General features: G+C 44.6%; 2 protein-coding genes across 2 annotated transcripts in view; one reads left to right on the top strand and one right to left on the bottom strand.

The window, feature by feature from the left end:
• osbpl1a (oxysterol binding protein-like 1A) overlaps window positions 1-16,869 on the bottom strand; it is a 43,654-nt gene that overhangs the window by 23,530 nt on the left and 3,255 nt on the right. The window contains 8 exon segments of the mRNA XM_061683626.1: window positions 1,103-1,147; window positions 1,227-1,294; window positions 2,435-2,579; window positions 3,071-3,156; window positions 15,650-15,761; window positions 15,825-15,899; window positions 15,977-16,062; window positions 16,458-16,587. Of these exon segments, the coding sequence (XP_061539610.1) occupies window positions 1,103-1,147; window positions 1,227-1,294; window positions 2,435-2,579; window positions 3,071-3,156; window positions 15,650-15,761; window positions 15,825-15,899; window positions 15,977-16,062; window positions 16,458-16,581 (741 nt within the window). The 5' untranslated portion in view covers window positions 16,582-16,587.
• On the top strand, window positions 4,742-12,117 carry LOC133406200 (GTPase IMAP family member 8-like). The gene is made up of 6 exons (XM_061683627.1): window positions 4,742-4,963; window positions 6,192-6,902; window positions 7,218-7,904; window positions 9,938-10,708; window positions 10,778-10,909; window positions 11,534-12,117. The coding sequence occupies exons 1-6, from the start codon at window positions 4,948-4,950 to the stop codon at window positions 11,644-11,646; spliced, it is 2,430 nt and encodes an 809-aa protein (XP_061539611.1). The 5' UTR covers window positions 4,742-4,947; the 3' UTR covers window positions 11,647-12,117.

Here is a 16,869-nt window from a genome sequence, read left to right on the forward strand (position 1 = left end):
GACGGACACCAGAGAAAACACAAGGCGCTAAGCGGGCCTGTCGTGTACATTTTCATTGTGTACACTTTCGCATTGACCCATTGAAATGGAACAATCGATATTCTATTGAACCACTCTCAGAGTGCGCATCATGAAGTGTCTGATCCAGGCATACTGCATACGGCTGGTTCCCGCTTGGTAATGTACAGTATGTGGTGAAGATCCTGACAATGACAATTTTAAAACCCTACTTTCAAAAGCTAACCATTGTTTTGGTCACGCAATTTGAAACCCCTAAACAGGGCTTGAAGCTGTTAATCACAAACCCCAGGCTTGAAACCGTAATTAGAAACCCTGGCTTGAAAGCACAATCATCTCTTCAAACCCTACTTTGAAACCCTAACCCTGGCTTTAAATCCTAGTTTTAAACCCTAAACCTTTTCTGAAACTTGTACACACGCTTAAAACCATATTTTGAAACGCTAGCCCTGTCTTGAAATCCTAATTTTAAACGCTAACCCATGCATGAAACCCTAAACTTTGTGCGAAACCCCGACCGAGGCTTGTAGCGACAACCCTGTCTGAAAACCCTACTTTGAAACCCTAACTCTGGTTTTACGCCTTGATTTTAAACCCTAACACTTGGGACGTTTGATACCACTTTTTCAGACCGATACTAGTATGAGTATTCACTCTTGAGGACTCGCCGATACCGAGTACTGATACCACTAGTACTCTTGATACATACAATTTCACTTAACACAAGGACAGATAATTATGAACCAAATACTTTTCTTTCTTTCTGACGTGCGTGACGATTCAAACTGCTGCTGCAGTGTAGCGGCAACTATTGGCGAGGAGGACTTACTCAATGTCCGATTTTTTTTTTTTGCCTTAAGCGTCAGTGGTTGGTATCGGCAGCCTTGACGAGTAGCGGCTACCTTGAAATAAGGCCGGTATCGGCCCCATAAGACAACTGGTATCGGTATTCGCCCATTCCTAGTCAAAACACAAATGGCGTTCGACTTTGGAAGTTGCACTGCACACAAGTCAACTAACCTTGCAACGAAATCCACAAATAAGGCATCGAAAGCGCGGCGTACGAGGTTCTGGTGTACTTTACCTTCCAGAGGAGTCCCTCAAACTTCTTGGCGTAGAGTCTCATCCCCTGCAAACACCCAAAACGCCACTTAAAAAACAAAACCACAACAGCAATGGGAGTGCCGACCTTCAGTGTGAACACTCACCCGGCGTGCGTTGCCTTCAAGCAGCTGCCTCATGGCTGCATCGCTGGCTAGCTCCAAAACGGTCTGACCTGACAGAATCGCATCACATCAAACTCACTTCAAATCCGAAGCCTAATTTCAAACGCTTGAAACGTTAATCCGAAACCCTAATCATGTCTTGAAACCCTATCTCGAAACCCAAACCCAATCTTGAGCCCCAAACTGTCTTGAGGCCCTTCTTTGAAAACCTAATCTTGGCTTGAAATCACATTTTAAAACCCTACTTTGAAACGTTCACCAGTTCCCAAACCGTCTTGCCTGATAGAAACGCGCAACCGTCATCAACATAAACAGGAAAACTCAAAACGACATCAAGGCTAATTAGCACTGTTGGGCATCTCGTGTAATCATCGTCACGGTGCTAATCACTGAGCACCGAGCATTTAAACAGGCGCAAGAAACAATACAGTGAACCCTTGTTATTTCAAGGTTTATCATTTATTTTCATCATTTATCACCTCCTACACTGCAGTTTTTAAATCCGTTTTGATGGGTTTTTACAGTATGCAGGCAAATCGGATGCCTGGACTTAAAATTCAGCTTCATTAGATGAAAATGTATGATTTGGCTGAACATTTTGCTGTTTAAAATGGGTGTTTTATTAAGTTTAAGTGTGTCTAAAGCATGATTTTCTTGTTACACGGTCTCCAATTTCACATATTTTCACCTCTCACAGGAGGATCTGGAACACGTTCCCTGCGATAAATGTTTTTCTGTAATGTATTTTTGGGAGATGATCTGGTTCATTTTCAATGCTTTCTCAGTAGAGTTTGGAATTTTTTTAATATCCGCCAATAGGTTACGTCACAACTGTCGAACTGCGAGTATGCGGGGATCCACTGCAACTGCTGCCACGTTGTATTTACTTAAAAAAACAAACAAACAAACAAAAAAAAACAATTTCAAAATATTTCACAAATTTTGTGATAGTTTGTTTACATTTATGGCCAATACCATTTGAAGCTACTGCGCATCGTTTCTCCGCGTGGGCGCACTTGTAGCTGTAGCCTTCCACCGAGATCACATCTTTATTTCAGAATAGTACAAGGAGTAACGATTCATTTCTGATTCGGAACTCATCCGTTGCTGTCAATATGAATAACGTATAATCAAGATTTAGAGGGCGAATCCAAGCCCTATCCCACTCTGTACTGTTCTTAACTTCTTACCGTTCTTGTTTATCACACTAGCGCGGGCTCCGGCCCTCAGCAGCTTGGCGGCGCACTGCTTCTGGCCTCGATAGGCGGCGCAGTGCAGCGGAGTGTTGCCCAGCTCGTCTGTGCACTCCAGTTTGGGCGGCTTCTTGCTGCTCAGCTACACACACGCACGCGCGTCAGAGAGAATGCAAAAACTGCAGAATGAGCAAACTCCCAAAGGTGTTTGTTATCCTGTGAAGAACTGAGCTGTGATACCTTGGATTTTCAATACGTTCAGATGGATGGATGGATGGAATGTTTGACGTGATGTTTGTATGCGTTGGACGGCAACCCTAACCCTGGCTTGAAACCTTACTTTAAAATCCTAACCCTAATTTAAATCCCTAACTCAGGCTTGAAAGCCAAGCTCAAAACCCTAACTGTTGTTTGAAACCTGAATCCTGGCTCGTTAACTCAAACGTCATGCAAAACAGTTTGTTCAACTATTGATCTTTGTTTTTTTTTTTTTTTTTAACGTGGTTTGGTATCAAAAAAAGACTTGCAATCTATCAGCGTTATTAAAAGTGAAGACAATTTGCAATTTTAGAACCAATTTGAGCAAGAAACATGAATTATAGATGGATCTTGGAAACAGTACAGAAAACTAACCAGCTGACTTAGAGCGCCGATGTCTCCTTCTCGCGCTGCTTCAAGAAGTTGGCATTCCTGTTTCCTCTCTTCCGTCCTCTCGGCCGCTTGAAAAAAAACAACATGGCAACAAAGAGTCACGAACTGCTCAACGGCAACATTCGACGTGTGTTTTAGTCCCGCAGCGCACAGAGCGAGGCGACCAAACGCGACTGAACTGAGCAATCGCAATTTTTCTCGCTGAACCACAAACGACATGGCGCGATTGTTAAGGAAGAAGGAGATCGCCCTGGCCACTGTAGCTACATGATAACAATAAGAAGAGAGGAAACGTGCCGGAATAACGGAGAAACTGTGGATGTTAGAGAGGCAACGATAGCCCCATTCATTGACTGCACTCTGTACAGTATAGTACGGTAGAATATAAGGACAGCGGGAAGACTCCAGGCCAGTAAACCAGTTCATTGTACTTCGGTTGAAATTTTGAAACGTCGCGTGCAGAGACCGTTATAAACTGAGGATCCCCTATAGTGTGTTTCTACGTAAAAACCGCCAGTTCTCGTCAGGAGTCTCACAGATTCTTTACATAATTCTTGTGACTGGTCAAAATGCATTCCACACGAAACTGTTGGACAGGTTCTGACGAGGAAACTCCAAGCAGGACATGGCCGAGGTACAGATGGAAAAACAACTGCCCTATCACAGTTGTTTTTCCTGTTTCTCTTCAGTCTTTGCCATGAAGAATCCAGAATTTTGTCCTGAAAACCGTTCTGGGATTTAGAAAAAGTCACAGGAGGAGTGGATGTCATTTCCAAGAACTTCAATCCAATACTCAATCCACAAAGGTACCCCACAGTGTCACCACAAGAACACACACCTGACAGACCCAAAATCTTTCTTGAAATTCACGTATGCGCTTGTTAAGTATATCCCATTGTTGAAAAACCGGGAGTGTACACAGACAGCTTAGGTAAGGAGTGTTTCCTGTATCAAGGAAGCGGCCTTCAAATATCCATCCATCCATCCATCCATCCATTTTCTGAGCCGCTTCTCCTCACGAGGGTCGCGGGCGTGCTGGAGCCTATCCCAGCTATCATCGGGCAGAAGGCGGGGTACACCTTGAACTGGTTGCCAGCCAATCGCAGGGCACATAGAAACAAACAACCATTCGCACTCACATTCATACCAAAGGGCAATTTAGAGTTGTCGATTAACCTACCTTGCATGTTTTTGGGATCTGGGAGGAAACCGGAGTGCCCGGAGAAAACCCACGCAGGCACGGGGAGAACATGCAAACTCCACACAGGAGGGGCTGGGGATTGAACCCCGGTCCTCAGAACTGTGAGGCAGACGCTCTAACCAGTCGGTCACCGTGGCTGTGTTCATGAATAGAAGTAGCTAAATGGCAGCAGCCACAAATTACACCGAAAGGGAGGAACAGTGTTTTTTTTTTTTGTGGAGTGTAAAGTAATTGAGCAAAAAATGACTTGCAAATACTGTGTGTGTTCAATTCAATAAATTACAGACACCCTCTCTATCCGACTAAATGTTTTTGTGTATGTGAAAACAATTTCAGCCTCTGGGCCTAAACCAGTCAGACAGCTTTAAGGTTTTCTTGATACAAGATGGCGACAACGCTGACGTCACTGCGGTTGTCCTTCAACATTTTTCTCACTTGTGTGTGTGAAAACATTGTGATTATTCTTCAATCTCAGCAGTGCGCACATGGAGATGCAGACTGTTTAGGTCGGTCTCATACGTTGATACATACGACAGCTTTCAAATTGTTCCTGGCCAATAGCAGAGCTCAGACAAACAATCATCAGCGTGGACCCCAGTAGAGTCCTGGGGGTTGGTTTACCTGCCAGTGATTTCGTTTGAGTGAGACACCAGGAAGAATGGCACACGAGGAGGGTGAGTTTATTCCTATACCTGTTAATTCGACACATGAACTTGTCAACAAGGTGCATGTACATTGGCGTAATCCAAAAATTTATGAAAAGGCAAATACGTTTGAACGTCCAGGCTCCGCAACTTCTTTTTTTTCTTTTCCTTTTGGCATGTAGAATATACTGTCAAAATTTCTGGAGAATTGGACCAGTCTAGGCAGTAGCTCATCATGTCACTTTTGCCTTTTAATGCACTAATATCCCTGGCCACGTGAGAATGTTCAACATTTTCAAGTTTATGCCAGTTACCTTGGTTAGTTGGTTTATCCCTTTAATGTTGCAAACCAAAAGTAATCACAGAAGTGCAAACCAAAAGTAATCACAGAATGTAAAACCTGTTTCTCCAGTATCAACAGTACAGCTGTTGGCATGCCAACTGCAGAAATTATATGCATCCAAGGGCTTGCCTACAAAATTAGATGTGCTTAAAATGATGCTTTTTTTCTTCTTTTTTTTTTTTTCCATTTACATGAAGGCAAGATGATACAAACGTGTTGCAAATGAGCCGCGCACGCTGCACTGCCATAGTGGCAAAACGGGGATTAAACTAATTTCCAGGACTTCCAACAGTACCTGTTGCAGACAGTAGTAACTCACTGCAAGCTCTTCCCTGCTGCAACTAAGTCTTCCTGAGGCTAGAGCATTTTTGCACTTTGAGTTTGAAACATAAACAGCACATAAAAACAGGTACTTCAATAGTTCATAGGCAAAAAGGTTTGTTAATTTCAGTCCCAATAACACAATGCGAAGACGAAAATCATAACTTGTAAGCTACCTGGAGTTGTTGTCTAAACATGTTAACTTTCTGCATAATCATTGTCTGCTTGGAAAGGGAAAAAAATAAACTTGTGAAGCTAACAGGGGCGGGGTGTCACTTGGGAATTTCAGAACAACTCTCGAACGGCCGATCCATTCCAGGCCTTTTACACTCGAATTATTTTAAGTCATGTAATCAATTTCAATATTTGAAAATAATCATAATAATAGTAAGTCATTGAAACACAAACATTAAAGTAACCCAGATTACATTAAATAGCTAGATGGCGAGATGACTCAATAGACAGATACTTTATTCACCTATGAGGGAAATTAAATAGATGTTTACATTAGACGGTCTCACCTTTCTATTATAATGATGCTTTCACAACTATGCTTCCTTGTCTGATGATTATCTATAACATTTTGCTTTGCAGAGATAAAAGAGATGCCTGAGAGAAGACTGGTGCTGATCGGTGGTAGACGGGATGGTAAAAGCTCCTCGGTCAACACAATACTGAGAGATGAACAGTTCGAATCCGGCCGGACTCGAACAGCTCAATGCGAAGTGAGACATGGAATAGTGGGGGGCCGGAACCTGGTGGTGGTTGACACTCCGGGATGGAAGAGCTCTCCCTGCCTCAGCGAGATCCCAGAAAGAGACAAGCAACAATTTCAACTCTACGCATCCAAGTGTCCACCTGGACCGCATGCTTTCATCCTCGTCATCCCCACCGATTCTAGGTTCTCCTTTAAGCAGAAGAAGACTTTGGAGGAACACATGACGCTGCTGGGGGAACAGGCGTGGCGATACAGCATGGTGCTGTTCACCTTTGGTGACTACCTGGACAACAACACCATTGAGCAGCACATTGAGCGTGAGGGTGAAGCGCTCACCTGGCTGATAGGAAAGTGTAAGAACAGGTACCACGTGCTCAACAACAAGGACAAGAGCAATTCATCTCAGGTCACTCAGCTGATGGAGAAGATTGACGAAATGGTCGATGACAATGATAACAGCTTCTACATGCTGGACAATCACATATTCCACAACATCAAGAAAAAGCAAGAAGAAGTGGCTCAAAAGGCCAAAGAGCGATCGAGGCGGGCCTTGGAACAAAGAGAGGAAATGAAAATGACTGTTTCAGGTAAGTAAAGCACAAGTAAAAAAACACGGTCTACCTTCTTCTTCTTTTACCTTAGTTCTTGTTGTATGGAATAGCAAAACATCCTGTATTAGCTTTTTTGCCAAGTTTGAAAGGACACACTTGACTATTCTTGAAGGAAATGTAACTGACTATGAATCAAAGCTACACTACAAAACATTACTTCTGTGACGTTGGTTGTCCAAATTAACATTGAACTCATTTTGTAGCTCATCGGTAGCTTGGTCACAGGTATGGTGTTCTTCAAGTCAGAGTCTTGACGACGACAACCTCTTGTTTTTTTTCTGACAAAATTAGAAATGGAACCCATCCAGCAACTTCGTATTATTCTCCTGGGCAGCCGCTTTGTCGGGAAAACCTACGTAGGGAACACCATCTTGGGAATCAAAGAAAATGATGAAGGAAGAACAACGCTCTCCCAGGTCCTGCAGGGCTCAGTGGGCAGGACCAACATTACAATTGTGGACACTCCAAGTTGGCAGAAAGGCTTCCTTGCGTGCGACACGCCGGAAATGATCAAGGACAGGGTGCTGCAAAGCATGTTCAAGTGCCCCCCGGGCCCCCACGTTTTCTTGCTGGTGATCGACGCAGATGCCTCGTTTAACACCAAGCACCTGTATGCAGCCACCTCTCATGTAGAGCTGTTCGGAGAGGGTGTGTGGAAACACACAATGGTGGTGTTCACCCGAGGAGACTGGCAAGGGTCGCACAGCATAGAAGAATACATCGAGAGCGAGGGGAAAGCCCTGCAGTCGCTTGTGGAGCGATGCTGGAACAGATATCACGTTTTGGACAAGATGAACAAAGACAACGGCACCCGGGTTGACGAGCTGCTGGAGAAAATCACGCTGACTCTGGCAGGGAACGGATGGAAACATTTTCAACCCAATGAGATGATGATGAAGGCTTTGATGGAGAGAGAAAAAAAAGTGGAAAACGCCACCAAACTGAGAAGTCAACTCAAGGCCACCAGAGTAGACAAAGGTACGATCACAATGTCTCATGTGTTCTGAAATGGTGTATTTGGTGGTCTCAAAAAACAAATCCTTCTGATATTGCAGCGTTCCATATCAATCCAGAATCCAAAATCGCATCCATGGGGCACCCTCAGCTAGCACCATAATTACTCGTTCATTTGATTGTTTCATATACAAAAGGCCTGCAAGTGTTTTTCAAAATAAATAGACAAAAACAAATAGACTGTAATTTTGAATTAACAGCTGCGTTTGCATGGCTTATCGAGAGACTACAGTTATGCATTTTGGCCTACATACCGCTGCTGTAGGAACAGAACTCCGTCGTAAACTGAGGAACTCCTGTCTATGAAAAGCTGCAGTCCTGTGAGCAATTTACCATATTGCTCTTGAATATTGGTAATATAAGGAGAGACAAACAAACGGACAAAATCTCAGAGTTCGTAAAAACTTAACTAGTTGTAGCTACAACTGTGAGAGAATTTTATGGGGCCCGACCGAATTTCTGAAACACTTGAAATTCATCTGATGGTCACATCAGTTGTGACCATCAGATGAGTTCAGAAATCATGTAAATTAAATAGGAATTTGACCCTAATTGAAAAGTGAATCCGCCAAGTCGGACTTGAGCTTTAAATTGTGTATGCCCATCTTCCATCCATTGACTTTTTACAGGATTGTACTGTATACTGCACATGAGTGCAATTTCGAGACGAAACGGGCAGCATGTCACAATGGAAGTGTAAGTTAACTGTTTAAGAAGTTAATGGCAAGAAGGAAGAAGCTGTTGGAATGTCTGTTGGATTTAGTTTGCATTGTTGATAGCGCCTACCTGAGAGAAGGAACTGGAAGAGGTGGTGACCAGGAAGTAGAGGGTCCAAGAGGATTTTGCGTGCTGCTGTCTTAGTTCTGGCAGTGTGCAAGTGCTCAAGTGTTGGTTGGGGTGTACTGATGATTTTTCCAGCAGTTCTGATTGTCCGTTGCAGTTAGAGTTTGTCCTTTTTCGTGGTAGCATCAAACCAGCCTGTGATGGATGAGCGCGGGACTGATTCGATGACCGCTGTGTAGAACTGCCTCAACAGCTCCTGTGGCAGGCTGTGCATTCTCAGAAGCCGGAGGAAGTACATCCTCTGCAGTGCCTTTTTGAGGATGGAGTCGAAGTTGGTCTCCCACTTCAGGTCCTGAGAGATTGTAATTCCCAGGAACTTGAAGGTCTCGACGGTTGACACAAGGCAGCTGGACAACGTGAGGGGCAGCTGTGGCGAAGGATGCTTCCTGAAGTCCACGATCATCTCTACAGCCTTGAGCGTGTTCAGCTCCAGCTTGTGTCGGCCGCACCACAGCTCCAGCCGCTCCACTTCCTGTTGATACGCAGACTCGTCACCGTCTTTGATGAGGCTGATGACTGCGGTGTCGTCTGCAAACTTCAGGAGTCTGACAGCCGGGTGTGTTGAGCTGCAGTCGTTCGTGTATACAGAGAAAAGCAGCGGAGAGAGGACACATCCTTGGGGCGCCCCGGTGCTGGTGGTGCGTGTGGATGAGGTGGTGTCCCCCAGCCTCACCTGGTGTGTCCTGCCCTTCAGGAAGCTGTAAATCCATTGGCAGATTGCAGGCCAGATGCTGAGCTGACTTTTGGCGAGAGCCAGGGTATATCCTGGATTGGTCACCAGCCAATCGCTCAACAAAAATCGACAAACAAGTAACATTATTGTATTTTGCAATTTAATCAAGGACATGAAAGTTGCACAGTTGGTGTATTGATGCCTCCGTTCTGCCCTTCGTCCATTTTATAGTCTCAAAAACACCTTGGATGCCACCCATTCAGCATGAAAGCGCAAAAACAATATTGATTTTTGAATAATGTGTGACACACACACACACATGCATGCACATGAGCACACACACACACACACACACAGAGAGACATACCACCAGGATATTTTGGGTCAAATTTGTAAATGTGTACTATTTTTCTGGCCAGTACTGTGTGCAGTATGTTGTGTAATTTTTTGCATCCTTACTATATTTCCGCCCCCCTCACAGGTTCTGCCCAAAAGCTGAAGGAGCTGAGAATTTTGATTCTTGGTGAAAAGATGTCAGGAAAGACAACAGCAGCAAATTGCCTCCTGTGGAGCAACGTGTTTCCCACTCAACCGAATGACGGGTGTCTGGCCTGGCAGGCACAGGTCGCTGGCAGGCAAGTCACAGTGGTCGACACCCCGGGCTGGTATCGCGAGCGCCAATGCACCTGGGAGCAGGACCAAGAAATAGTCCGAGGTCTGAGCCTGAGCCCTCAGGGGGTCCACGCTGTTCTGTTTGTGATTTCCCTGGATTTGAAATTCACCAAGGCCAATCAGGAGACCCTAGAGGATCATATTAAGCTCTTTGGCGACAGCGTCTGGAACCATACAATGGTTCTGTTCACAGACGCGGACACCTTGGCTGACAGATCCCTGGAGGAGTATATCGAGAGGGAGCACAGAGAGCTGCAGTGGTTGGTAGACAAGTGTGGAAACAAATACCACTGTCTGAACGTCGCAGAGACAAGCAACATTCGCCAGCACAACGAGCTGTTTGAGAAGATAGAGGAGATGACAGCAAAGAACCAGGGCCGCCTCTTCCGACCCGACATAAAAGACATCCACCTGAGGATTGATGAGAAGTTCCAGAAGAAGAAAATCAAAGATACTGTGCAACATTTGATAGAGCAGCAGTGCAGGAGCCGAGAACTGGAACTGTTGAAGGGCTTCAAGGAGAAGCTCGAAAAGCTGCATCAGGACATTAAGGAGATTGTCCCCGCTCCAGTGGCACTAAGTAAGTACTGTTTAATTCCATTATTGCCGATTTAATATTCCATGCTTTTCATGTTTGCTCTTCATCAAGGCACAGGTTTCAAGGGCAAGGTGAAGAAGAAAGCTGTCCTGTCAGATATTGAACAAGAGATTGAAGAGCTGAATAAGAGCATTTTCAAGTCAATGGATCGTCTTCGGAACAGCATGGACTTAATCAGTAAATGTACGTAAACATCTCATTGTGTGCATGTTAGCATTTGAGCTATTCTCTTTCAAGATAATACATGATCACAAATGTAAAATCATCATTGATTTGATTAAAGACGCCAGCTTGGTAAAGTGTTCTCCGACCTATCCTCACAATGTCGTTTGTCTTGAAAATAATTTTTAATCATTTCCAACATTCGTCCTCTCCTGCTCTGTGAGCTGATGTAATTTTGAATCCCACTTGAGTAGCTCTGATCAACCAATCAGAGGACGGAAATATGTCGATGTCACTCTGAAGAGTGGTGAATCTGAAATCTGATTGGTTTTAAAAAAAAATAATTCAAATAACAGCCATTTCTTTGGTGTGTATGTGTCATCTGCTAGCATTTACGGCATTGAAGGCCCTGGGCGGATTACATTGACTTGGCAACACAGAAGCCGAAATCTGATTGGACCCCCAAAAAAAACCAAAAAAAAAACCTCACATAGCTATGAGACTACAAATATAGTCTTTTTTATTTTTTTAGTATTTACCACAATTATAAACATGTTCATTTAATACCTCTCGTACAGTATCAGTCAAAACAGAGTCATCAGTGCCTGTCTATTAATTAAAACGTCTTAATGTTTTCATTTGCAGTGAGTGGATCCACCCAAGACATGGATCACGATCTCAAATGGTTGTCTACGCTTCAAATCAGCACAAATCAAGACTCCCAGCTCACACTCGACTTTTCAGAGTCATCGAGATAGGAAGGCAGTTCTTTTTGCTTTCACATTGCAAGTTGATTGGAAAGTACGGGTTCGAGATGAGGCGTGTTTTGATGTTTTGGTTTTTTTTTATGTCATGTTTCATTTGTGTTTACGTATTCAATATGTCTTCCTTTCTCATATTTGTCAGTACAGCAACCCAAAGTAAGTAATAGGTAAACTCCACGAGTAATTGACACCCACCCAAAAAGGTTTTTCTTCTAATTTATAGATATTTTAATTGCCTACATGATGACAGCAAAGCAAGTTTCACCCCCCTCCCAAGGTTATGACCTGCCTGAAAAAAAAAAAGAAACTCCTCCCCTCAGTTCATCATAGTTGCCTGGCACCAAGATGCAACTTTTCTCTGGGGTAGAGTGTGGGTCATAAAAAGTTATGTATATTTTGTCAGGTCATGAAAAACTGCAAACTGCTTGCAGTGACTTCGCCAATAAATGTTTCTATATATGTCCATCCACTTTCTGAGCCGCTTCTCCTCACTAGGGTCGCGGGCGTGCTGGAGCCTATGCCAGCTGTCATCGGGCAGGAGGCGGGGTACACCCTGAACTGGTTTCCAGCCAATCGCAGGGCACATACAAACCAACAACCATTCACACTCACAGTCATGCCTACGGGCAATTTAGTCTCCAATTAATGCATGTTTTTGGGATGTGGGAGGAAACCGGAGTGCCCGGAGAAAACCCACGCAGGCACGGGGAGAACATGCAAACTCCACACAGGCGGGGCCGGGGATTAAACCCGGATCCTCAGAACTGTGAGGCTGACGTTCTAACCAGTCGTCCACCGTGCCGCCTTCTATATATGTGTACAATATATTTATAGATGTATGGATGCACTGTAATAAAATTAAAATATTGAATAATTTGTAAAAAAAAAAAAAAATTCATAAGTTGCTATTCGCTGTGCTAAATTCCAAATATGTTAAAAAAAAAAAAAAAAAGCATCTCTGAAGATACACACGATTCTTGCCTTGAGTGTGAACCATGATTTTGTTGATTCAAAAGTATTGAGACAGTTGGGTATTATAACCTCACATCATAATATTGGAATCATTCAACTTGTCCTAAATATCTTGCTCAGAATTAAGATTTAGGGGATAGTAAAGGACTGTATGCTATCCCCTGATTGATAAATGAATTGATTTATAGCACCGCATCCATTACTGTATGTGCTGGGGTGCAAAAAACAATTTTGGTCTGGTTGTGGGGCACCAGAGGTTGTTGCTTGGTGCTAATTTTTTTCCCCGACACATCGATCGCACTGGATGAATTTAACGACGTACAGTATGGGACAGTGCGATCGGCTGATTTGGTGCAGTTTTCTTGGGCAGCAGTCCTCCGTCTTTTTTGCAGCAGGGACCGGTTTCACGTAAAGACGCATTTTCATAATTACTTCATGAAGTGATTCCATTTAGTCGTTCACAAAATATCAAGAAATTGCTTGGTCCACAAATGTACAGAATGTGAATCAGAATCATCTTTATTTGCCAAGTATGTCCAAAACACACAAGGAATTTGTCTCCGGTAGTTGGAGCCGCTCTAGTACAACAGACAGTCAATTTACAGAACACTTTGGAGACATGAAGACATTGACAAAAAACACAATTGTGCAAAAAGATGCAGAGTCCTCTAGCACTTAGAGCAGTTCGAACGACTAATATTGCAATAGTCCGGTGCAATGACCATTGTGCAAAGGGCGCTGAGACTTCAAGGAGCGTATGCGGTTTAAAGTGACGAGTAGTGCGATCATTTGGGACAATGTCGGTTGTGCAAATGTTACAGATACTCCTCAATCAGTGTGCAAATGGAGCAGATGCTACTCTGGCATGAGTGGCCAGTATATGCAAATAGTGCAGCATGGCGAGACAACTACAGTAAGTGCACGAGTAATACATAATTGGCCCCACAGAAATGTGACAACAAACTCAAGTCAAAATATTTCCAGCTTGTTGTAATGGAATTTTAGGTTAGGTGTTTAAGAAGTTGATCGCAAGAGGGAAGAAGCTGTTGGAATGTCTACTAGTTCTAGTTTGCATTGATCGGTAGCGCCTACCTGAGGTAAGGAGCTGGAAGAGCTGGTGACCGGGGTGCGGAGGGTCCAAGAGGATTTTGCACGCCCTTGTCTTAGTTCTGGCAGCGTGCAAGTCGTCAATGGTGGGTAGGGGGGTACCGACAATCCTTTCAGCAGTTTTGATTGTCCGTTGCAGTCGGAGTTTGTCCTTTTTTGTAGCAGCACCAAACCAGATTGTGATGGAAGAACATAAGACTGATTCGATGACCGCTGTGTAGAACTGTCTCAGCAGCTCCGGTGGCAGGCCGTGCTTTCCCAGAAGCCGCAGGAAGTACATCCTCTGCTGGGCCTTTTTGAGGACGGAGTTGATGTCGGTCGCCCACTTCAGGTCCTGAGAGATTGTAATTCCCAGGAACTTGAAGGTCTCGACGGTTGACACAAGGCAGCCGGACGACGTGAGGGGCAGCTCTGGCGAAGGATGCCTCCTGAAGTCCACGATCATCTCTACAGTCTTGAGCGTGTTCAGCTCCAGGTCGTGTCGGCCGCACCGCAGCTCCGGCCGCTCCGCTTCCTGTCGATATGCAGACTCGTCACCGTCCTTGATGAGGCCGATGACAGCGGTGTCATCTGCAAACTTCAGGAGTTTGACAGTCGGGTTCGCTGAGGTGCAGTCGTTCGTGTAGAGAGAGAAGAGCAGCGGAGAGAGGACACAACCTTGGGGCGCCCCAGTGCTGATGCTGCGTGTGGATGAGCTGGCCTCCCCCAGCCTGACCTGCTGTAAATCCACTGGCAGATGGCAGGTGAGACGCTGAGCTGGAGAAGCTTGGTTGAAAGGAGTTCAGGGATGATGGTGTTGAACGCTGACCTGAAGTCCACGAACAGGATCCTCGCGTAGGTCCCTGCACTGTCGAGGTGTTCTAGGATGAAGTGCAGTCCCATGTTGACTGCATCATCCGCAGACCTGTTCGCTTGGTAGGCAAACTGCAGGGGACCTGTGACACTCTTGAGGTGGTCCAGCACAAGACGTTCAAAGGACTTCATGACCACAGATGTCAAAGCGACAGGCCTGTAGTCATTCAGACCCGAGATTGCAGGTTTCTTGGGGACTGGAATGATGGTGGAGTGTTTGAAACAGGATGGAACTTCACACATTTCCAAAGATCTATTGAAGATCTGAGTGAAGACTGGAGCGAGCTGGTCCGCGCAGACTTTGAGGCAGCATGGGGACACATGGTCCGGGCCTCCCGCTTTGTTAATCTTCTGTTATTTGAAGATGCGTCTCACATCCTGTTCATGGATGGTTAACGCAGGGACACAGTTGAATCTGATGTGCTTTTAATATTTCCAGTGCATTCCAGTTTTGCATTGTGTGTTAGCATTAAGCTAGTGGACTTTCCTAAGGGAAAGTTTGTGGTTGTTTTAAATACATGTGAAATTATTTTAGTTTTTTTTTTTTTTTATGGTGAACTGGGAGTGGCCATAAACAGCTTGAAGACTCTTTTCTGAAGGTTTTTTTTTTTTAACTATCTGACAGACTGAAGTGAGTTGATTTAGCTGCCACTATCTAGCACTCTTATCTCAAATTTTTGTTCGTAAGGCAAAGCAAAAAAAAAAAAACCACAATAAAAAAAAAAAAAAAAAAATCGACCGAGCAACAGCTCGTATCTCGAAATACTCATCGGTCGGCTCACGTGTAAGTAAAGGTACCACTGTACTGTATAAACTGTACTGGTACAGCTAGGCAGCGGCCGGCTGGATCTCGTTTCTTATATCATTTTCGTTGTGAAAGATCGTGCGATACAACATGGCATTTTTGATTGGCCGTGTTTTAAATCTCAAATCGCACCAAAACTAGTTGCTGACGGCCGGCCACTCGTGAAAACAAGTTGCGCAACCCACAGTTCAGTCACGCTCGATCGCGCCGCTGGGTGTGCGGCGGGCCTCGGTCGCAGCGAGGTCATCATATCGGTCTCACCCGCGAGCATGCGTCTGATCTCCGCGTTTCGCGTGAGGTCTTTGGGAGTCTGAGCCGTCCCGTTGATGACAGTCGCGCTCGCGTTGTAGTGCAGCAGCAGCATGACAAGCTCCTGAACGATTGATTCATGATTGGATTGGTTGATTGATTGGGTTGTAAAGATGCGTTCAGGTACCTTTCTCCCCGTGAAGGCGGCTTTGTGCAGAGGCGTGTCTCCGATGTTGTTGGGCAGGTTGACATCCGCGCCGGCCTGTTTTGACATAAAGCCCGTTTTTAAAGATTTGCATGATTGATTATTGCAATTTTTTCCTTTTTTTAAGAGCAGACCTTCAGTAATTCGTCGACCACGTCTATGTGTCCAAAATATGAGGCCAAGTGAAGAGGTCTCCACCCCCGGTTAGACTTACTTTTACCTGGAACGTAACATAATAGATGACAGTAAGACAACATCTTCACACTTGTTTAAAATTCTGTCTTGAAACCTTGACTTGAAACCCTAACCATCATTTTGAACCCTAACCCAGGAATGAAACCCTTACCACTGTCTGACACTCAAACTTGAACACTTACTTTGCAACCCAAAGTCTCGCGATTAAAACTCAATAAAAAGTCTACTAGCTTCCCAATGCATAAACATGGAATGCTAATGGTCGTTTAAGACGGATTCACCCGTAAGTGATCGCCACTACTATGCGGGGAACTCATTGGCGACAAGACTCGGTGCTTTAATTGACGCGGCTCTGCTGTTTTGGTTAGCAAACACAAACAGAACATAGTGGACAACATCTTCCACGTTGTCGTGACGAACCTTTGCAGTTGATGTCCAACGTGGTCTTTCCGCTCACCTGGGACGCGAGGAGCCTCCGAATGCCGTCCAGGTCTCCGTTCCTGGCACAGCACAGGAACTGCTCTTCCGGCTGCGGTTGCTCCATGGACACCTGAAGGCAACACGGTGGCGAGGAAACAAGCGCAGTAAGCATTCATGCCCCAAAGTGTCGTTAATTTAGAATATTTGACATTGCTGAACCCCAAAATTGAAATCCTAACCTAACTTGAAGCTCGACTTTAATACCTTAACTGTAGCTTGAAATCGAATTTTCACACCCTAACTCTGTCTTGAAACCCTCATCTGAAACCTTAACCTCGGATTGAAACCCTAATTTGCAGCCCTACTTTGGAACCCTAATGCTTACTTGAAACCCTAACCCAGGCTTGAAATT

This window comes from Phycodurus eques, chromosome 8, assembly GCF_024500275.1.
Source record: "Phycodurus eques isolate BA_2022a chromosome 8, UOR_Pequ_1.1, whole genome shotgun sequence".
NCBI classification, from domain to species: Eukaryota; Metazoa; Chordata; class Actinopteri; order Syngnathiformes; family Syngnathidae; genus Phycodurus; species Phycodurus eques.

Excerpts from the sequence above, each read along its gene's own strand:
- LOC133406200 (XM_061683627.1), top strand. Across the intron at positions 7,905-9,937 it reads GGCCACCAGAGTAGACAAAG|GTTCTGCCCAAAAGCTGAAG; the intron begins GTACGATCACAA and ends CCCCCCTCACAG. Across the intron at positions 10,709-10,777 it reads CCCCGCTCCAGTGGCACTAA|GCACAGGTTTCAAGGGCAAG; the intron begins GTAAGTACTGTT and ends CTCTTCATCAAG.